Source organism: Phragmites australis, chromosome 24 (assembly GCF_958298935.1).
Source record: "Phragmites australis chromosome 24, lpPhrAust1.1, whole genome shotgun sequence".
NCBI lineage: Eukaryota > Viridiplantae > Streptophyta > Magnoliopsida > Poales > Poaceae > Phragmites > Phragmites australis.
The window spans coordinates 601,755-625,367 of record NC_084944.1 but is presented as its reverse complement, the minus strand read 5'-3'; the positions used below and the strand labels follow the sequence as shown (position 1 = coordinate 625,367).

Below are 23,613 nucleotides of genomic sequence, written 5' to 3'. Positions count from 1 at the left end.
GGAAAATGGGAATTTTTCAGATTTCACCATTTGCAAGCAGCTATCACCATGCTGTGCTACCAGAAAGTCTAAAAATGACCATAGACACTACCAATAACTGCCGACCTGAAGCGCTGCAGACCCCGGGCAACCAGGCCCTTATTGCATCACACACACAGTCTAAAAAATGCACGTACGGTGCCTCTGCTTACAACCCCCAAAATGACCATAGACACTGCAGCCTATCACTACTCAGGATTATCGCCCCGAAATCATTTGATCTTGCAACGAAGTCCTAGATCCTCTGTCAAGTCGCCTGCATTTGTCAAGACCATAATCGAAGTTCAAGAGGGCATGATGAATAACCAGCGGCTCATTTTCTAATACAAATTATTGTTTGAACGGAGGATTAGGAATGGATCCTTACCAACAAATGTATCACTTGTGACACTTGCTCACTGACCTGCTGTAGGGATTTGTTGGGCAAAGCATTTGCCAGATGTTTGCTACAGCCTCTCTTAACTAACAGGATCATCAAAAAGTAACAAAGGTTAAAACTAATCAAATTTTGAAACCAGTAAGATCAATAGGCAATGAGACGTATTGTTCAGACCCTGTATCCCTGTAACAAGATAGCCAGATTGAAATGATGAAAGTCAATTAAATAGGATTGGAGGCTAGCTGCAAGGATCTGTCATTTGTGAGTTAATACTAGAAGTATCATAATTGACAAATCGGCATATTTCATTAGATTAAACAAAGATAGCTTTGTAGAAAAACAGTAGTCAGGTAAAAGGTATGACAGATGAGTGAATATATGCTGGAGTCAGTAATCCAAGCCAATGGAATCTACCTCAAGTACATGTGGTGATTCGAAGATGTTAACATATATCAGCTACCAGTAAACAGTGCAACTACAATGTATATGTACACTACCAACCAAACTTGATGAGAGCAAGTTGGTCCCCAAAGACTGATGCAAGTAATTTGAACCAGTACGATGCATAGCAATATAGCATTAAAAAAACACTCCAGCTTTGTGGACGTACTTGCTAAAGCTGACTATGTGCTGAACCGAAAACAGGCCACCACCGTACCTTGTGAGATGTCAAATTCCTATGTGGTGGCTTCTACAACTTTAAGTTCGAATATTTTTTGAGAACAGGTGACAAAGTGGGATTTTACTAGAGAGCACCCAGATAGGCAACTTAATGTGTGAAACAACAGCATATACATGCATGGCAACTCCAAAATGAGAATCTCCGCTAAAATCTCGTGTCATTTTATTCAACTTAGCAGTTAGAGCAATACTGAACCAATGATTGAAATGAACAAAAAAGACACATGATATTGAACACCAAGGATTGCCATGAAGTTGCAACATAATTCCAGCACCCTGATCTTACTTAAAAAATGAGCGACTGGTAAAAAAAATAACCAAATGACTGGAACCACAATTAGTACTAACAGTGTGCCAGGAGGAAGAGTTTTAGCCTTTTTAGGGACACATGTAGTGCAGGTGAAACTACTAATATTTTTACTTTTTATAGCTTAGTGTTTAGGAGAACGATGAAGCTGTAAGTAACATAAGATAAAAAATCAACCAATGACAGCAAATGACCAAAGAGATGTGGGCAATTTGGTGATGGATAAACCATCAACATAATTCAGACTTTCAATTAAAGGATTACAGGGAGTGCAAACTCTCTTGTTGCAGGAGTTCAACATAAGCATATGAATAACATATCAGAACATGCATAAACACAAACAAACAAAAGACTTCAGAAACTGAATATAGGGTGAAACATTAAAAGCTGAAATATACCATGAAGCTGGGCTCACAAACCAAAAACAAACAGCTATAAATGTCAAGTCTGGTGAAAAGGAAAAGTAGGCTCTAGGACATTCCAAATGTAGTATGATGCTTGTTGAATAGGATATAAATGAATTTGTACATATTCTAGTTCAACCAAAATCCTCCACGATAATAATGTGTTTAGGAATTGTGAGAACCAATTAGTCCTATACATTTGCTTTAGAAAGAGTATGAATCATGATACCTATTACTGCAGCACAACTGTAATATTCCTTACCCACAGAGGGGAAGAGGGGGGGGGGGGTGGGGACAGAGGTTACTGTAGGTACAAGCATCCATTATTCCATTCTTAATTGGAAGTTTCAAGTCGAATGCTCAGTGCTAAGCTAGAAGCCTAGAACCATTTTGAGAAGGGAAATGCTGCTATCATCAAAAATAGAGTAACTGCCAAATAAGTGATGATTTTCTCTTATGATTCGTAATAATGGGAATGTGATGCTACAAATTAACTTCATGATCAATAATCTTGTTCAGATACCTTCCTCATAAGAGCAATGGCTCCAAGCACAATGGCAAGGCGTTGAACCCACACCAACTTACGCAAAAGGCAGGAAAGAGGTGATGCTTCTGCAAGTGTCAATGAATGCCATGGATGGGTTCCAGACCGTGGAAAGGAAAGGGAGTACAGGCTAGCAGCCAAGCACCATCTGCGCGGAAGGTGTCCTAAGCAGGCAAACACCTCAAGTCACAACCTGTCACATAATTGGAAAGAAATCGGTTAGTTGGCCTTTCAAAAAGGAACATGCAACTAACTCCCACTGAACATCGTCGTAGTCGATTACCATGAATGAAATTTTCAAAAACTTAAACTTACATTGAGTTCCAAAGACGGCATCCTTCAGTTCCTTTTCCTACCAAATGCTCGGTTCTTCCGGTGAAACCTTCCACAGCATAGAATTAGTGAAAAGGAGATTAACGGATTGCTAACTGCGAGCAAACATTCCATAAAATGCTTGGGAGAAGAAAGAAGGCATACCCCACATCAGAAATCGTCAGCCTCATCAGAATTTACTTGATACTTCCTGCATGCCAAAACGAAATGCAAAATACACCAAATAACAAAAGCACCATCAAACCGTTATGATTGACACGAGTGACTTGCACATAACTACATCTGTTGTCATTATAGACCACACATGCAAGTTGGGACAACTAAGAATTACTCTGGTTGGGAAGTGTCAGTGTAACCGCACAAAACTGCATTTATAAAACATTCACATTCTGATATATCCTTTATGCCATACTATTGAGAAACGGGTAATTGGGATAACAAGATCGCCCCGTCTTGTGGGCTCTGATCTTTACTTTGTTTATTTCTTGCTTCATCCTAATGCACAGTTATTGCCAACTATATATAACCGGCTAACTAAAGAGTCCCAATCCTAATCCAACTAACTATTAAACCGAATTCAACTCTATTTCCTAGCTGATTCTATCCTAATTATCAAACTTATCAATCCTAAAATCTAACTATGCCAAAACCTAAAAGGAAACTAATTATTCTAAAACCTAAAAGGAAACTAATTCTTTCCTTCCCTAATTACTTCTCTGCACCCCTATCATTTCCCTCATTGGCATGAAACAGCTCGTCCACATTGTGAAGGATATCATGGTTGCAACCCATGGAAGCCCCATGTTGATGAAAGTCTGATATTCTTGGAAGGTTCTTTGTAGTTCTTGAACACGCCCACATTGTGAAGGATGGAGGCGATATCATCTTTGTTTCTCAGCATAGGCACCGTTGTAGCAACTAAGGACAACTGGATTTAGAGTGAGACATTTGCCAACAACAATGCAATTGACATTGAAATAAAAGTAGCAGGTGATTGTTTGATGATCAATGACGCCACAGATGGGAGCAGTGTTGCCTCATACTTTGCCTCTACCTCCATGCATGTGACGGCAAGAATTGGCACCATGGTAGGTTCTGGATGTGTGGCCACGGGAGCAGATGGTAGGCCTTTGGCCAGCACTGGTGGAGGCAAAACGACTTGTGCTAATGTGATCGTTGGGGCAGGTGGTGGCAGCATGTCCACTGCATTGGTGCTGAAATTTTTTACCCATCTAAGTTGACGAGCCTTGATTGCTTCAACCTTCGCCAGAATTTTCTCCATCATCTTGCCGAGAAGCTCTATGGTGTAGGCATCGTCGCCCATGATGAGAGGTGCAGCCGGTTGTTGATGATATAGCAGTTGTTGGTGAGTAGGCGAGTCGACGACTACAACTTGGCAGGGCAGCAGGGGTGTGCGGCGCTGGGCAATGGTGGTGGCGACGGCTAGTGTGGTAGGACAACAGCGGTGGGTGCGCAGGATCGGTAGTGGCGTGGAACAAGGAAGCAGCGACGTGGTGGCGTAGGAACCTGGCTGGTGGAGCGGCAGAAAACAGAGCAACGACAGTGGTCGTGGGAACAGGGGGTGTGAAGGTGTAGGATCTCTGTCTCTGGATACCAAATATTGAGAAACGGGTAAGTAGGATAACTAGATCGCCCTGTCTTGCGGGCTCTAATCTTTACTTTGTTTATTTCTTGCTTCATCCTAATACACAAATATTACCAACTATATATAACCAGCCAACTAAAGAGTCACAATCCTAATCCTACTAACTATTAAACCGAATCAAACTCTATCTCCTAGTTGATTCTATCCTAAATTATCAAACTTATCAATCCTGAAATCTAACTATTCCAAAACCTATAAGGAAACTAATTCTTTCCTTCCCTAATTACTTCTTTGTGCCCATATCACATACCAATTTTGTCCACACAAAACTAATACCATATATCACATTAAATGGAAGATAATAATATCACCAGACTAGCATCACTAACAATGGCAGTAGATGCATAGAACAGTGGGAAAAAAACGAAATGTTCATAATTTAACAGCTATACCATACATCTACCCTGTCTAAACTCCATAAAGCTAAACACAACACAACTGTACACTCACATATCTAAAGAAGCATTATGTGTTTATGCCTGGCTTCTCTGGCAGAAACTGCTTCATCTCCAGAGCCCGACTCCCTTCAACAACACTAGGGAGCCTAAGAGATAGAGACAGCAGTTCATCATCCCCAATATTTGAACCAGAAGGTCTATGCTTTGTTGCCACCGTAGACAGGGACAGTGACAATAAAGGGGAGGAGCCCTCATCCGCCTTCAGTGATGCCTTATTTAAGCTAGTGCTAGGTTGTGGGGAGTCTTCATCGTCAGATGAAAGAACATGGATGACATGATCAGGGATGGGTTTTTTAAGGGAGCCAGGATCTGAGGAACCCCTGTAAATATACTGTACATCGTCGAATGGATTATGCTGACCAGCAGGTAAGTGGTGTATCTTGGACATGCATTTGCTAGGCAGTTGTGCATCTCCAAAACTGCAAGTAGAGTGCTTTTCATGAAAAGTCTTTTGCCTTTTGTAGCTTAAGTCAGAATCTAACGAACCCATGTCTGACTTCAGAATTAATTCGCTTGTATCATCAGAAATCTTTGATCCACTAAAATGCTGTGGAGATACCTCTACAGAGGATAGAAGTGCCTGTTTCTTAGCTATTATCTCATCTGAGATTGATCTTATTGCACCTGCTTGTCGCGCAACACAGAAGAGAGCTTCATCCTGAAAAAAGCCATCTTCCTCCATGTTGCCTCTACCTGCTATTCCGGTGGTGCCTGAAATGAATAATATATGAAAAATAAAACAACATGCGAAGATAACATGCACCGTTGATCAGTAGATTCATTACATGAAAAGATATCACCACCTTTTGCAGCACTTGGATGATCCTGCATCATATCGCGACCACCTGTTGAGATTGTGGGAAATTGAGTTCCACAGGGAGCTGCTGTAGAATGCCCCAAAACAATCTGTCTGGTGCCTGCAGTTTCTTCATGATGTATTTCACATGCATGTAGCTTTCTATGCTCCTGTTTGGACTCCAACATAGTATTATGATCTGTAGATGCACCAGACTTCTCCATCCCCGATCCAAGTGATACAACCGGGTCAGATAAATCATCATTAGGGCACTCATTCAAATCTATACCCAAAGATTGAAGCACCTTAGGGGAACACACATCATGCTGGATAGCAGGTCTGGTGATTGGTTCTAGTGCACAATTGTTTGTCTCTGTGACAGGAAGGTCTGGTGAGCTACTTGCTTTACGGGCATAAAAGATGCCCCATAAGAAAAGTAAACCATTCCAACCTGTAAAATATCAGATAGAATCCATTAAATGAACGATCCTGACAAGAGACAATAAAATTAGCAAAGATAAACCTTACGTTGAGTCCTCTCAGGCAATTTATCAGAGGAAAAAATGAGAAGTTCAGTGCCACCAATATTTGCTGTGAGGGCTAAATCACCAAGAAGCATGTTTTCCAAGAGTTTCTCGTATGCTCTTTCGTAACTGTTCAAGGAGACAGGAGAGCTCAGCTAGCATATAGAATGTAGAAACTTATTAAGCAGTGAAACATTGAGGAAAGCATTACCTTTCAACATCTTTAGCAAAGAAAAAAAGAGCAATGTTATCTTCCGTTGGATTTACTTCCTTAAATTGCAGCGGCCATGAGGAATGCCGCGTGACTTCTGCTAGCAGAATTTTGTGAGGTAATTGTTTGCCTACTTCACGTGCTTTGGACGAGGCACAAGTAGACAAGTAAGCCTGGATCCCATCAAACATTTTGGTGGAGTTTCCATGTCTCGAAACCTCAAAGCTACCCCTGAAATAAAAGGAGTATACATTTAAACAATTCGTAACTGGTTAATGGAATAAAGGGAGAAGGGGAGAGGTCATACTGCCAGATGTAAGATTGCTCTGGAATAACTAAATCTCTTGAAGGGCTTTCGAGAGTCAAGGATTGATCAACAAAAGCTTCTTGCTTCAAATTGGGTTTATTCAATTTATTGTCAGTGGCGTATAGTTTATGTACCATCCGAAGAACATGTGGGCTTTCAGGCAATATGTCTTCTGAAGCTTGAGCTGTCTCTACAACATTGCAGGATCCTTTTACTGCACTTTCCAAATGCTTTTGTTGGCAGCATACCACTTCAGAAACCGAATCTTCAAAGGCGTTTGCTCTTGGAACTGTATCTCGCAAATCTGGTTGGCAAGTCATGGTGGCACATGTTGTGGGAAGGACCTCAGTAGGCTTCGTTGGCATTTCGTTACCATTTTTTATCAAAACGAACAAATCTTCATCCTCACCATCATTCAAGCTATCCTTTTTGGCACATTGGGATGAAACAGGTGTATCAGATATCTTCACTGTGTAAGCATCTTTACCAGAAACAACTCCTATTGGTCTTCGATGCACAGTGGCATTTTGCTTGTCATTTTTAGACAAATCAGAGCTCTGTTTTCTTTCAACATTTCCTAATTAAAAAACATAAAAAAGCCCGTCAAAGGGGGGGGGGGAGACTAAAATTCCCCTAGAGAAGGTATTAAATAAATGACGAGCTTACCAGGTTTTTTGCTACTTTTAAGTATACTTGGTCCAGACCTTGAAATATCCGGGTCAATTTTTCTTTCCCCTGACTTCGTAGAACTGTCAGGCCTTGGAGATGAAGGAATGTTTGGTTTTTTAAAACTAAAGGAAGCTCTTCTTTCTATCAAATTCTTTTCTTTCATTGGCTTCAATATTCCTGGTTTTTCATCTTGAGACAAATGAAACGATAGCTTTGGTTTTGATGAGCTGGCATCTTTGCAAACAGAACCCTCAAATTTGAAAGATCCAGATTTCATAATTTTTTTGATAGGCCCCTTATCTCTAGGGTCTCTTGGGGAATGTTTTGCATACCTCAACTTGCTTGTCATGCCTTCAGCCAACTGCTTGACCTTTGGTCCACTGTTGGAGCTGTTGAAAGACAGTTGCTTCGATAAAAGACCTGTTAAAGCAAGTTAGGAGGTTAATAAACCAATCCAGATTAAAAGTAACAAGAATAAAACAAAGAATATTTTGCAAATAAAGTACCAAAAGAATTTGATCAAACCTCTTGGTGAAGGAACTGGTGCTTTAGCATTCACCGTGCTTCCCAAGGAATATGACCGTGATAAGGTCTGCGGACTTTTGACCACCTGAGTAGTCCTCACTGGAGCATTATCAAGTGAATTTAAACTTCCCTTGTTAGATTTCTTAAATGAGTTCTCACGAGAGAAGACATCATGTTTTCTAAGGTTGTCTGTCTTGAAGAGCTTAGGATTAGGGGATGAAGTATTCTCTGCCAGTCTCTTACATGATACAGGTGGACTCCGCAAACCTTCACTCGACAATGGTGATTCCATATCAGTAGAAACTCGCAACTTCTTACGGTTTAACCAAAATTCTGAACTTTGATTGTTCTTGTTTGAGCTTCCAGGCGTTGGTGTTCCATTAGTATGTGGCCGTGCTTCCAAATCAGATGTAACAACTTGCAATTTCTTATGGTTTGCCATACTTAAATTTTTATTCTTCACATCCAATCTTTCAGCAGCTGGGGTGGTAACCTTCACTTGTCGTGTTTGTGCATCAGCGGACGCTAAATGCAACTTTTGATTCTTAGCATCACATAGATCAGCTGTCGGTTTGCTGCAGGTAATTTGTGGAGCATCCAAATTAGGCATAGCAACTTGCAACGCCTTAGGGTTACTTCGACTTTCTGAACTTTGTTTCTTTCCTTCCAAAATATTAACCGTCGTAACACCATATTTACGCTTTATTTTGCTTTGATCTTCCTTGAGCTGGCATTCTTCACACAACCATTCAGCATCTGGAACTTTATCCAACTTCACTCGCATGCAGTAACTAGTCAAAAACAAGATAACAGTTAGTACTACCATATCCGTGTAACATGTGGATGCTGCATATGTATTTTACCTTACAAATAACGTAGTTAATAAGGTACCATACAACCACTAGACTAGTCTAAAACTTTATACAGCCAACAATGTGTTTCCTTCCATTTAATCCATACACCCTGATAAACTTAACAATTTATGTAACCACCATGGGAAGAAACTTATCTTCTGTGCATAAATCAATAGTTAGGCGCATTGCTAAGATATTTATTAACTGAGCAGATTATTTAGCATAAGAGTCCAGATTCAATTATTTATAGTGCCTCGTTGGTACATGTCTTAAAAAGACTGATGGTAAGTATAGTCAACATAACTTCCATTGTGAAAAGATTGACTTCTTAGCCACGACAAGATTGCCGGTGGCATATAATAATTGTGATGGATAATATAGAATCATAACAGGATGTAACTTACGTATGCTCCGCCCCCTCAAGGCATCTAGTGCATGTAGCTAGAAGATACTCCCTACCAACATCTCCACATATATCACAAACGTTAACCTGGGGTCAATGCAAACCAGACACATAAATGTCAAATGACGAAGATGGCATACAAGGTAAATAAAAAAAGGCATATAGATTACAAACAGTAAGAAAGTGCTTGAACATTTTAACCTGGAGTTAATGCAAACCAGACACATAAATGTTGTTAAAGAAAAAGGAAAATGGAATATATGAAGCCAAAATATCGTGCAGTATTATTTCATGGAATATTGTTCCACCTTTTGGTTGTGCAATTGCATGCAATTTAAAAGCACTGCATTGATGGTGGCAATTTAAAAATTCAAGGGCTTAAACTTAGTACTTTTATTGGCTTGCATGCAATCAAATGACAACAATCATTTTTCTAAGATTTTAAATTCGAAGATCAATCATTACAATTAAACTTTTCGAACCAAGATTATCTTATCGGACTATGGGACCATATTAATGATTAGGTGTGCTAAGGAATGGCAGATTGAAGCAGCACCCAGGTTGCCCTCAATGACCCTCCGACACTGGATAAAAGTTGAACTAAATTAAAGATATGAGATACATAAGTCTCCAGATCTTAGATGGGTAAAAATTATTGCAAAATTTTCGCTGGAATAGGACAAACCTACATATCTGGTACTAAGTTTGGTTATTAAGAGGACGCTATTGCAAGCATAATATTGCACTATTGATTTGCAGATTTCATAAGAGATTGCTAGCCCAAACGGCGAGCCAATCTACTTAACCATAGTTACAGAAATACTTCATGCAAAACTCAGCAACTGCCAATGGGCTGTGCTAGATGATAATTTAGAATCCCAGATATTGTACAGAAGACTATTTGAGTTCAGATTTCAGCAAAATACTTAACAAGTTCAAGATATCTTCCACGAGAAAGAGCAGCTCACTGATATGGTTCTAACTTCTATGCAAATGCCAAACAGCCGATAAAGTAGCAATGAAACTAAGGTTAATCTCACATTCTAGCATGCCAAGAGAACTGCTCCATTCCTGTACATAGGATGTGCGGCATTTAAGAAACGTGTTCAACAGCCAATGAACCATGCTTTAGATGTTACTACCTTTTTGAAGGCTCCACACTCACTCATCCCAGCCTACCTCAAATCTAACCAATGTGCTAAAAGATGGCCACCTAGCCCACCTAGCCTGCATAGGCGCACATTTAACTGTGTTAAGGCACTAGGCACCACCCCACTACTCACCTTGTACTTGAACATGAAACTAACAAACAATGGATATCACTTGTTTTATTTTTTCATCTGGACATCAAAACCGGTGCCAATTAAGGTCTGTCTAAATAATAACTATTAAAATGATAGCAAGTGTTGCATTTTTAAGGGGCACACCATTAAGGGAAAAGAAGGGATAAAGGAGTTGCTTACATCTATTAAGCCTTCCGAGTTCCCACAGTCTGTCATCGCATCATTCTGTACATTCAATTTTCCATCGCTAGATATATCCATTGAACAATCTTGATTCGAGTCTTGTTTACCACCTCCATTTCTCTTAGCATCATTGTTTGACTGGATGTCAGCATGTTCTTGAATTTCTTCTTTTGAGCATGAGGTGCCATTATCCAGATCTTTTGGGGAGAATCCAGCTTTGTTTTCATTTTTGTTGCTCGTACTGTAACCTTTCAGCATGCTACGGTTGTCACCATCAACTACACAAGGGTTCAATTTTCTAACCGGTTGTTGCTCTATGTTATTATTTGAAACAGAAGCCTTCTCGCTAGGTTGATGAGATAAATTATCTTGCGTTTTTCCAAACTCATGAGCTTGCCTCTTAGGAGATAGTCCTTTTGATGCACTAACACAGGATTGAGTCCGCAGCAACTCTTTGGTCATAACAGAAGAGGAATTGGCAGGAAACAATCTACCAGATGAGCTAGGATGCATATCATGAATGTCAGATCCTTTCTTTGCTGTAGATTCATCGACACATTGATTTCTTAGTCTGCTATGACTAGTGATGCTATTGTCTTTATAATCTTTAACAGTCAGATCACGACTGGATGCAGAAGTCAATAGTTTTTTCTTCTCCGGAAGAAGTTTGCCTTCTCCTGGTTTACCAGTAACACATGAGTTGCTGTCATCATGGTATTCTGCTCTAGATAGTCTCGTATCTTGATTTGATAGCCTCCTACGCTTTGTTGGCATGTCAACTTCTGAAGAATCCTCTGCAATGGATGATCTTGCAACTGCTTTATTTCCACCAGTTTCAGAGTAGGAAGCATTACTGGAGGCTGCACTGAATTGATCATCGTTTTCTCCTCTATTGCGTAGCCCTTTCTCACTATGAAAGAGTGAATTGTTTTTTATTTCTGACCTTGTGGAGCATGTTTGAGATGACCCACAGTCAACATTTGAATCTGCAAGGGCAAAACTTCGGTGTAGGCACGAGGAGCAAGGAGCATAACAGACATTGCAGGTGCCAGACTCTGCCTTCACACGAGTGTTATCGCTTGATACCAATCTTTTCCTTATTGTAGTCTTGTCCTAGCAAATGTAAAACGATATCAGTCTTAAAAATCATTATTCATGGGACAACAAAAACAAGCATGAAGGCTTGAAAGACACAAGCATCCACTCATAGTTTACATCACATCTATCAACATATAGATACAACACGAAGACGACATGGATTGACAACTCTATAAGCATTATAGATAATGTGTAAGCATTTTTAGAAATTGGACTGTTCCACCACAAGTCCACACGACTACAAAACTAGTGTTCCACACAATTTACAACACATTTTATTCACTTAAAAAACATCAAGGCATGACAGCACCACATCAAACAGAACAACCATCAAAGCGCCCACATATTGCCAAACCATTTCTAAAGTGAGTAGCTCACGCACAAAGAAGGAGACGCACCACTCATGTGTTGGCATATCCTTTATCTACAGCATTATGGGATCAGAATCACCACTCAGAGCATCTATACCACAATTAAACTGGAGGCCTAGAGTATACTCGCGAAGAGGAACAATCTATTCTAGACTGAACTTGTTATCTCTCGCTTCTGGGCATCTGATGATCAGAAACAGGGGGCATTCTCACGAATGTAATTCTCAAGAATATACAGGGGAAATCACACGCCTCTAAAGCTCACCTCCATCTTGGCAACCACTTCTCGATGCCCTGAACCCACCGCGCGTCCTGCGCCGCGCCCTTCCGCTGGTTCCTGCGGGAGCCAAAACAAATCGCATCAATCACCAAACCTTCGGAACCGCAACATTAGCCGCAAAATCGCATCAAAAACTCGCCGAAACTCTTCGATTGACGCCTGGATCGACGCGAAGATAACACCTCAGATCAAACGGGAGAAATGGAACAAGAGTATTCGATCAAATTTGATTCGCATCTTTACAAAACCGCGTCACCTTGGATGGGAAGGGAAAAAATAGCGAAACCCCGAATCGCATGAGCACGCAGACGCGCATGCGCGGTTGCAAAGTCTAGACACCCAAAACCCAACTCCCCCAATCCAAACCAAACCCATCTTGCCCCATCTCATTCCATAGAGAAAACACAACAACCACCACAACAACTTGTACGCGATAGGGCGGTGGTGGATGCGGCACCCACCTCGAGGGCCGCGAGATCCTTGTGCCGCGAGCGATCGTAGAGATCCCTCATGGTGCGCTCCTGCGGTGCCCTCATTCCCCTCCGCCCCACCGATCGGCGCCGCCCCTACCTCCGGGTCAGCGGCCCCCGTTCCTCCTCCATCCGCAGGGCTCTAGGGCTAGGGCTCGGCGTCCGGCTCGGGAGGGCGACGGAGAAGACGGGAGACTGGACCGGGTGGGGTTCGCTCGGCTCTGGCGTGGCGAGGAAGCAGCAGCGCCGCGGGGGAGAGCAGAGGAAGGAAAAGAGAGAGAGAGAGGAGGAGGAGGAGGAGAGAGACTAGTGGTAATGGTACTTGAGAAATTTGGAGTCGGGGGGCGTGACAGTGACGCGACGGGCGAGATGGGAACGGAGCGCGCGAGACGGACGGGGGAGACTCCTGCTCACTGAGTGCGGGGGCCCACTCGCTGCTGGTAGTCGGAACGGGCAGCAGTAGTGCAGATGTTTAAGGGGAACATGGAGGATATACAGATATGCATGTAATAAATTGTGTTAATGTTTTTCCTGATTTTCCTTGGCCATTTTTGGCATATTTAAGACATTTTGGTTTCCAAAAAATAAATGGGATTCATCTCTCTATGACCACCTTCAGTTTTTGGTATCTTATATATGGTTCTAATAAATGGGATTGGTATTTTTGGGTGATCTCCTTCTTCCACTTATTATTATTATTATTATTATTATTATTTGCAGCAGCAGCAGCAGCAGCAGCTTTTTATGTGGTAAAGTTAATTCGACAAATCGGCTGGGATTTGGAGGAGATAGAATTACAAGTTGCGCAAAGTCTTCTATTGCTTGAGGAAATAGACAAGGCAGATAACACGCAGCTACATTGTATGTGTACTCTTGTTTTCTCTAAGGAATAAACACGTTTTGTAGGGTCGCACATTGCATAAAGGATCTAAATATTTCTAAGGACTAAACCTTATAACGATTGGATCAGGCAACCACTTGTAGAGGTTAGTTTGTCTGTAATTTCGTCTATGAACATTTGTGCAAGTTTAGAGATAACCTGAAGAGACAAGTCGTGCGCTTCCTCTATTGTTGTTAGTTCCTTGGCGGTCGTCATAGATGTTACACCTTAGGTGTGGAAACTATCTTTCCTTCATAGTAAATGTGTATGACATTTCTTCTACATCCAAAAATGTATAGCCTAAAATGCTTGAAATGAGACCAATTTGGCTTTGACAAACAAAATATTTCGATATAAGTAGTGTTAGACTAAGCTGGCCTATCTTATTCGAGGTCCACTGTTTATATATTCCAGCTAATCATCATACCTTTTTATAATTTGTAGTACAGGCTTGTCCTATACTTCTTTCGAAAAGAATAGCTATGTGATGATGGCTCTCCAAGTATATTACTATGTCTCGAACAAATTTAACTCCGACTAGAGAATATTGGTCAAATGTGAATTTTAGAGACCGTGCCGAACATTAGAAATGACACTCTGCTGTGATTAGAAGTACTGGTGATAAAAGCTACATTTGGAAACTAAGTCAATGTCTAATTAAAAACGCACTCATTTTTAATTATTAGCGAAATTATAATAACAAATCAGACTTTTTCTTTATCAGAGAATCAGACTATTAGATGCATCGTGTAATTCCGGCCGGTGTACATGTAGCTGTGATTTTGCATGCCAAAATTGCGTACCATCGTATGTAAAGCTAGCGTACAACTTAATTGGTGCTGGTATACAGCTAGTTTTGATTGGTTGTTGACACGTGAAGTGTACGATCTTTCCAATGCAATACATGCATGATGTATGGGTAATGAGGTATAAGTTGACGATGGCGCGTGCAGCAAATCAACAGCAACGCGTCATCTAAAGACTAAAGACTTCCTACTTGTCCTTCTTTTTCGTCCAAAAGAAAAAAATGGACTTGTTCATACATGACACACCGTTCATAGAAATTAATTTTTCGACCGGTCGATTTGTGCGTGCACTTTGTATTCCCAGAGTACATACTCCCGGTCCATCCACAGTAGTTGATCTCGTCCCACCTCCCCGTGCTATTGGATTTGCAAGCATTGAACCCGTTGATTTTCCTAGAAGAATAGTATTAGTTAAGGACCACCGATCGAAAAGTTGTTCATCACCTGCATCGATCGATTTTCTTGGCTCGCTTCTGTTGGGCCACGCGATACGCTCGCATTGCGCCGCCGCCGTGAATGGTCGAGGCTGCTGTACGAGATCTGTCCGGCCGCGCGAGAGCAGATCGGAGCTGCCGCCACCGCCGTGTCTAACAGTGTGAATCATCGAAATTATATTCAAATTAATTAAATCAGCGATCATCTTATAAGATAAGAACTATCACACGTCCGTCTCTCGATATATCGCGTGCTAACTCACATCTCATGACAACCATTGCAATCACCTTTGATTAAAACGGATTCAAATCAATAGTCTGGGTATGTATTTTATACCAAAGATCGAAACACACGTCTTTATAACAAGTTTTATCATATCAAGACATAATAAAGATCAAATAATATAAATATTTTATAAATCTTTAAATTGTTACAAGTTCAATATTTTAAAACACTACTTGTTGAAAAAGCAGAGTAAGAACCATTTAAACAAGTCTGACTCCCAACCTAACATCAACTAATGCTAAAAGAACAAAATACATCTTCATCTCCTAGTATTTTAGGGTTACTACGCAGCGGAATTAACGTTTATAAACAACAAAAGAGGTTGCGTCATTTATCGTAAGTCACCATCGAGTCACCATGAGTAGCCCACCGCTACTCTTGCCCATCACTAACATCGGCAGGTATAAAGTAACCATATACTATTTCATCCCCACCTGTAAAAACTCAACAAAAATAAGATGAGTACAAATGTGCTCATAAAACTTACTCAATAGTGGGTACATATAATAACCCGACGCTAAAGACCATGCATTTTGGGAATGAGTAGCAAGAAGTCGGTCATAAGGTTAAATGAATTTATACGCAAAAGCCATTTATCGACTCAAGTATATGAGCATCTACAAACTTAACCACTTATATCCTCCCATTATGAGATCGTAACCATAAATATAACTGTCACTTGAACAAAGTCTTCTCGATATAAACCATCACTAGCCACTTCCTAACATAACGCATGCAATCCAACATCAGAACTCTACAATTGATGTTGATAGACATAAGCATACTCGTAACTGAGGTGCATCAATTCAATTTGATCTTAGACACTGCAGAAGATACATCTTTACCCACACAACTCGGATTTATCATCTTGGCCTCCGAGATAACTTTTCTTATACATAGAACTACCCGCGTGAGCTTACACCTATGACACCGGGGTTACCACAAGCGTGTCCCAGACACCTATGGCTCTCCGTCGCCTTATTTTTCCTTATTCTTTTTCTCTTACACGTCATAGGGCCATAAATCAAGCGTTAGCACAGTGTATGATAATCGATTCATTCATGTATTTATTGAATATGTGAAAGTACGAAATGTGCTTAAGCTAACAATACACAACAATCGATGTTGAATCAATGCAAACGGTATATAGCATCCGGGTTTCTCTCCCGACCTACCGCTAACACCGTCCACATCTCATCTCATTCTCACAAACTATTCATCCCACTATCATTTTCATTATGAATTATAAGCCGTGTATCTCGCGGACAATGGACATCCCACCGCTTGACTTGTACTGATGACCTATATATTGCTAAGTATTTTTGATAACTTTTAAGTTACACATTAATATAGTTATACCCTGATTACAAGTATTGGGATCATCAATAATCAAGGTATGAACAATGCATCAATATAGGTTCTATCTATAAATCCTAACATTGACACGCTAAACATGTGCAACATATATAAAGCGATAACTCATCAAATTAGACACTACAAGATCCAAAGTAAAGGTGAAATATAATTAGATGATTGCCTTGTTGTTCTATTGTTTCGCTCACGTACACCTCCGGTTCGGTATCTGCCTCGACCGCTTGACCCTATCGATGTGTCGCTCTCTGAACAATGGAAGAACACATCGAATGAACGAATAAACGAATATGCATGCTTATAATGCATGATTGTGAATGGGATACAATGTGTCATGTCATGAAAATATTTGCAAAAGAATGCCTATGCGATTGGGTTAAAAGATGTAAGATCCCAACTTCCCGTGATCTCTTATGCCTCTTGTATCAGTCCCTGGATCAAGTAGCTGATACACGTAGTATAATAATTATGGCATCACAGTCAAACTTCATATATAAGATATTAAGGTTCAGAGTATAAAAAGTTTACAAACCAAATGGTATATTATAAACTTAGTCTAACGGCTAACAAAAGTACAACGAAAATAACTACCCAAGACATAGGCAACTAGGGTGCAAACACGACTTCTAACTCTACTCTTCATCCGTGTCTCCATCCTTAACGTAGTCGATAATGGCTTCCTCATCTGAATGACAACAAGAGTGAGTATAGAAAATACTCAGTAAGCCATATACTACTTCAATTGGTTGATAGATGTATAAAAGGGTATTCTAAGGATAAGGCTTTACGATTTAGTTTAAGTGTAAAATAATTTTATGCAGTCATTCAGTTGTATTCTCTACTGAAAGCTTTAAAATAATTTGAAGTAGTTCAAAATCAGGTAAAAAGTCATATCTGGGGGGGGGGGTCCTGAGAGGGGCTACACCTTGTTCCGTAGTTCCTAGCATCACATCTCGTGTACCTCTAGTACCACATAGCTCCTGACGAATTAAGCCAGCAACCTCATCACACAGATATCAAGTCCACACACTCACTCATTAAGATGCACGCACCCGGAGTCTAGTCAAAAAGATTTTGCCTTTGCATATCCATGACCGTAGACACGACTATTCGAATAGATTTACACTCTGCATAGGTTGTATATTGTACACACACAATATGCTTAGCCTTCAATCATTATAAGTGGAGGAGCAAATCATACTGAAACACTTCAATCACCTTTCCTATCGAGCTTTTCTACGAGATACCCGAGTACCAGAGACCTTGTATTGAATGTTAGCCCTCTTTTTTAGCCATTGGACGGTTCTCAAAACATTCAAACAGAGGGACAGATGGTCACTTGACCCCTTGCTGCTCCCTAGCCTCTTAGTATGATGCCCAACCCAGTCTGATGAAAGAAAAGTCAAATCCTGCCTATTCAAGATGTATGATTGCATTGGGGTGGATTAACGGTGAAATGACTCGATCCTTAAGTTGTCAGGACATACATCTTCTGACAATGAATATCATAAAGGTAACTTAAGCTCCAAGAGCATTCTCAACGAGAGTATTACTCTACATATTCTCGTCAAAGCAGTTTTTATCTATTTTTACATATCACCCGTCATATCACACATGAATACGAGGTAGAAGCGCCAATATGTCTAATTTCCCTAGTGCGTGCAGATCAAGACCCATCCTTCCAGAGTATATGATTTCTGCTGGTTGATTGAGCATGGTCGGCCGATCTGTAGAAATAACAACGGAATGTTCATATATAACTACCGAAAGGTGGTGCGGTACATTCACAGTTTAATCTTTCAGAGCCGCCAAATGAGGTAGCTAGTCGCCTAGTCACAACTTGCATCGTTAAAAGAAAAATATTTACCTTCGTCAAACACGCAAAAATTAATGCTGCATCGATCAGTAAAACCAGACCAACGACCTACGAAAGGTCACAAGCATGCACGTAGCTCATCTCACGGTCTTATCGATGTCCAATAGCTATACGTGAAAGTGATTCCATGTCACATGCATGGTTACACGTGACACGAAATTACACACGTTAAGATCGGAGTCGCTTTTTCTCCTGTTCTACTTTGCACGGCATCTTTCATCGCCACAAGTCCAAGCATATATATATATATATATATATATATATATATATATATATATATATATATATATATATATATATATATAATATCTATCGTTCTTTGCTAAAAAGCTGAAATTTACCGGGTCCTTTTCGTGGGAGAATATCTTTGTCTAGTCATAAAGGTTAAATTCGATGCTTAATTTCATGCGCACGACATGCCCGAATTAGAAAAAATCTTTGAGAGACTGGACTTCGAATAGTACGTACCCAGTAGATACAAAGGGATCGGGATCCTCTGCAGTTGCTGCTGGCAACTGCAGAGAGACTACTGTAGCCACAGTAGAAATGCATTTGGGTCTGATCTGAATCGTTGATTTCACGGTGAGTGCATCAGATTCGTATGCTACAGTGTCTCTACAGTACCTCGCCACAGTACCGGAACGACTGCGCATGGAATCAGATTACTGTTGATACAGTAATATATGATTAACTAATGCATATCACTGTAGCACCAGACTCGATGTACTGTACAAACAGTGATTCTCTGCATTAATGATGTATTAATGCAGAGAATCCGGGTCCGATACAAAGCGCCGCTTACCTCTCACTGGTATGCTGGCCCCACGCGCTGCATGGGCCCATTTGTCAGCTGTGCATACCAAGACCCTGCTGGCTTGCGTGTGAGAGGCCTTCCATTTGTTAGGGGCCAAGTTGTGGGCATACGTGTTTCACAAGGTATTCCCACTCCGTGGCACAAATCAGACCGCTGACGTGACACGACACGTGGTCGGTCCTGATGCACTGATAGGGGTAGAAGGCGGTGGAGCCGAACGGGGCACCTTAAAGGCTTTGTGCACCAGCGAGTAATTATTCTTGGAGGCCAACTGAGCCGGGCACGACACGCCTCGCTGGCCGGACTAGGTCGACGTCTCCGCATGCCATGCTGGTACAACACGGTCCGGTGCTAGCGTGGGCACGACTCTACATGGGTCTTGCTTGGCTACGTCACCATCTCATTCGATCGTTACACCGGCTTGTCACGTCGATGGCTCATTGATCATGTTTTTAACTGTACCCGGTTAGACTTATCCCGACACAATTGGTCATAGGTCGTGTCATAAGTCATATCTCTAACACGCGGATCAGCGTAGCACAACCTATTATCTTAATTATGCCTAATAAGTTATAACTAGTTAGATACATATCAGATCAGCCCAATAAACCTATTTAGGTAAGTATGTAGTGGTAGTGTAGTGGGTTTCATTATTTAGAGGAGTTGTGCATTGATTTCCACTTTGTGGGTGCACTACCAAATTAAAGAGTGCACGTAGCAGTAGATGACCTATGGTATTTGCTCGCACGGAGGGTATGAGGTTTCCGAGATGATATGTGTGCGGGGCCAGCGCTAACTGTGCGTGCAGGACGTGCCACTTGGGCAGTCACGCACCCAGCCTGCGATTAAACGCTTCCCGAGAGATCCGACGACTCACACGTCCCGCGCTCGATGAAGCTTCCGTCCGGCCCACGCAACCTCAGTCCCATCTCGAATCATGGAAGAAAGCTGTTATATTTTAATTGAGAGGGTATATTTCTTAATGTTATGATTAGCATGACTTTTAATACTTTATAAAGAAGAGAGGGGAATAAGTACTGACTTTTAAACAAGAAAAATAAAAAGGTAGTATTTATAGGTCATCTTAGTATTTATTTCTATGTAAGGTATGAAAAATAATAAATAACAGGACTCATATAAATTTAAAAAAATATGTACTCTCAATTAAAAATAGTAGTTAGATACCTGATATCCTAAGGACAGGAGCCAAGTGACTAAAAAACAAAAAGGTATAGAGCCAGGTCCAATACACTAGCCCGTCTGTCCTAGCAAAAACAAGAAAAACTTCGAAGAGCCGACCTCTTACTTCAGACTCGTCCCATGTAATAAAAAATGTCGCTCTCTCTCTCCGGTGAAAACTACCAGACTCTTTTATCTTTTTCTTCTAATTCTTATTTTTTTCCTTCCTCTTTATACTTTCTCTTCCCTTCTTCATCTCTTATATATATTAAAAAAACAAGATTTAAAACAATTCTAGATGTCAAGTTACTATAGCTACTGTTTATATAGTCTCACGTATGTGTACATACATACATACATATATATATGTATATATGTATGTATACTTATATATAAGTATACTTATACGTATGTGTATGTATACATATACATAATTTTTTTGCAATTTCTAAAAAATAGCGAAAGTAATAATAGTTATATTGATAAATTGACTGAAATAATCTAAAATGCATAAGAAAATATCTAAAACACAAAAAATATGAAATAAATTTAGTTAGATTCGTATTATTGTTGTCTATATGTTAAAATTATGTGCATGCATGAAAGTATCACTATATTTTTCATAATTAAATGAATACGTTAAATATTAATAAATTCATAAATAAATATTAAGATATTCAAAATTGGTGAACCTAATTTTTTAATCTTTTTTTACATGCTCTATTAAAAAAAATAAGCACGATGTAGACGCACTAATCCGTCTAGTTATCTTTTATGCCTAAAAATTAAAATGGGGCTCGGGAACTCCGTATACGCCCAGGGTAGAGGTGTCGAATACTTCCCATACTTTTTGCCACCGTCATCCGTGCGTATTCAGTCCTTAAGGTGCCGAATACAGTTCGTTTTTGGTATCTGAGGTGCCGAGTATGGTGTACATTGCCGTATTCGGCACATGATGTATCGAAATCTGTCGGTCCATCCTTGTTCGATGTCTCACGTTCTGCAATCGAGTTTTTGATAAACGAGATATCGAATACACATACTAAATTTATAAATACGTCAATATATTATCTATTTTGATAAATACATTATCATACGTTATCTATTTTTGAATTTTAACACTTGATCAGCCGCTGCTCCTCCATCGACAGTTGATGCTGCCGCCGTGGAGATGGCTGGGTGTTCTCTCCAGATTTGGAGCCGGAGTCGGTGCCATTCCCCTCCGTCGTTGACACCGCCGCCCCATCTTGTACTCTTGTCGCCGCGCACCCTCGCCGTGGATGTATTCCGGCACCGCGAACACGAGGAGGTCGCCGTCGAGTCTTTTTCTCTGTTTCTTTGAAAAGATTGGCCATGACAGGCATGCGTTATCTATGCAGATGCATGTAGATATTTTCAGGGCACGTATGTAAGTACGTGGCAGTTCAACGTACAAAGTTTTTTTTTCTTCTGAATTGTTTGTTTGCATCATCCAAGACTTGAGATGCCTGCTACTATACTCCAGGCGTGGTGAACTGCATGTGGATCTAACATCAACACGTACGACACACAAGTATATATCAATACACAATTAAGTAACGTGCGCGCGAGACATTATATTACTTGCTAGAGTAAGGTTAGCTATATACGGAGTATCTATATAACACAACGATCACAGGTCAATATGCTACGTACCTAATGTCGATTGTCCACGTGATGCATGCATGCGAGATGAAATGTTGATGTCCACTCAATTTGTCACACCTACGTACGTACGTAATTTAATTTGATACAGTACTCAGTTGGCGTACGTACGTTCCTCAAGTTTGTCCAGATGCATGCATGCATGGTGCTAAGTTGTATTATCCCTCCAGTCTTGTATTGTTTAAAAAAAGGTTCGATTAAACTTTTAAAATATTAATTAATAATAGCTTTTGAGTGTAGTTTTATCTTGAAAATTATATTTATAATATTACAAATTTAATAACTTCATGAATACATGTTAATAAAAAAATAGTCAAAGATAAGCATCAAAGACCGTGATATTGGCATATTCAGCCTATCTTGCAGTTATATGCTGCAAACTATTTTTAAGGCAGTTTTAATGGTTAGAACTAGCTTTTAATTCTAATTATTAGAGTATATTTTTCAAAATTTATACGAGTCTGACATAATTTAGTACCTCTCTAAACTATAAAATATGAAAAAAAAAACAATAAAATCTATATAAATTTTGGGAAGTATTACTAGCTCCAACCATTAGAGATTATTACTCATAGTCAGTAGTCACGCTACCTTCAAGAGGCTAGCAACCAGCTAGTGATAGACGGTCGTCAGTCTAGTCAACGGAGCTAGCTAGTTACAGACTTACAGTAGATCCAAACACGGCAGGCAATTGGTTGAGTTATGAAGCTATAGTACGTGAACGTCCAATATAAGGGTGGATCGGCCAAGCGCATGCATGATGCATCATTTGGGATCATATTTGTAGTTTAGGAACATTGATGTCCTGGCTCTCTATTTTTTTTTTCGATAATATAATAATTAACACGATTTATATATATCAGCCCTGTGTCAAGGGACACACGCAACCGGATGTCCTAGCTCTCTATGGAGATTAAGACAATTGATATTGGCTAATAGTACTACAAATTTATCTAGCTCTTGAAATTTTTTGAGGTAGAGTTGGTAATGGATCTATGATGTTTTAATAAGTCATCTTTTTTTATGTTAGATAAAAGTAAAAACATAAACTACTTTATTTTAACTAACTTTAAATCCTACATGAATTACAGAGTTGCAACACTACCAAATGAACCTTAAGTGTATCACCAACAAAAAGCGACAAACCAATCCAGCATGGCATGGAATTGTTTAGCCTAACCCGATAGCGACTGTTAATTCTAAAGAGAAGGACAGCTAGGTCTTTGAATTAATAATTAAGACGGACGGCACTGAAAAAGCCAACAAAACTACGGCACACTACTGTAAAAAGACACAACAATATCGATTGAAAAATGGCATCAGTGTGTTTTTTAATCTGCACTCTTTACTTGACATTTTTAGTAAATAAAAAAAGAAATAATTGGCGGTGGGGAGCGGCATCCTAGCCGGCTCAACCGCCGCTCCCCCGCCGCCACTGCCGCCACCGCTGAGCTCCCCTTCTTCCTCACCGCCCTTCTCTGTGCCTCCTCATGCCCCCT

At 40.2% G+C, this 23,613-nt stretch overlaps 1 protein-coding gene across 5 annotated transcripts; it reads right to left on the bottom strand.

Annotated features, from left to right (window-relative positions):
- Window positions 1-13,131, bottom strand: LOC133907796 (protein PARALOG OF AIPP2-like). Of its 5 annotated transcripts, none has more exons than XR_009908032.1 (15): window positions 12,777-13,131; window positions 12,301-12,372; window positions 10,564-11,679; window positions 9,102-9,187; window positions 7,844-8,634; window positions 7,316-7,738; window positions 6,650-7,226; window positions 6,343-6,573; window positions 6,136-6,260; window positions 5,615-6,058; window positions 4,804-5,522; window positions 2,670-2,877; window positions 593-2,547; window positions 407-501; window positions 1-295 (listed from the first exon to the last, which is right to left on the bottom strand). XR_009908032.1 is itself a non-coding variant. In XM_062349887.1 (11 exons), the coding sequence occupies exons 1-11, from the start codon at window positions 12,849-12,851 to the stop codon at window positions 4,819-4,821; spliced, it is 4,644 nt and encodes a 1,547-aa protein (XP_062205871.1). In that variant the 5' UTR covers window positions 12,852-13,131; the 3' UTR covers window positions 4,607-4,818. The 5 variants fall into 5 exon arrangements, 1 of the variants encoding a protein (XP_062205871.1); XR_009908031.1 differs by having other exon boundaries at window positions 2,334-2,547; XR_009908030.1 differs by having other exon boundaries at window positions 407-2,547; window positions 2,670-2,736; window positions 2,832-2,877.
- Window positions 13,132-23,613: the final 10,482 nt, after the last annotated feature.

Coding starts and splice junctions, on each gene's coding strand:
- LOC133907796 (XM_062349887.1), bottom strand. CDS start 12,851: ATGAGGGCACCGCAGGAGCGCACCATGAGGGATCTCTACGATCGCTCG. Junction 9,188..10,563: donor ACTCGGAAGGCTTAATAGAT/GTAAGCAACTCC, acceptor CATTGACCCCAG/GTTAACGTTTGTGATATATG. Junction 6,261..6,342: donor TTTGCTAAAGATGTTGAAAG/GTAATGCTTTCC, acceptor CTCCTTGAACAG/TTACGAAAGAGCATACGAGA.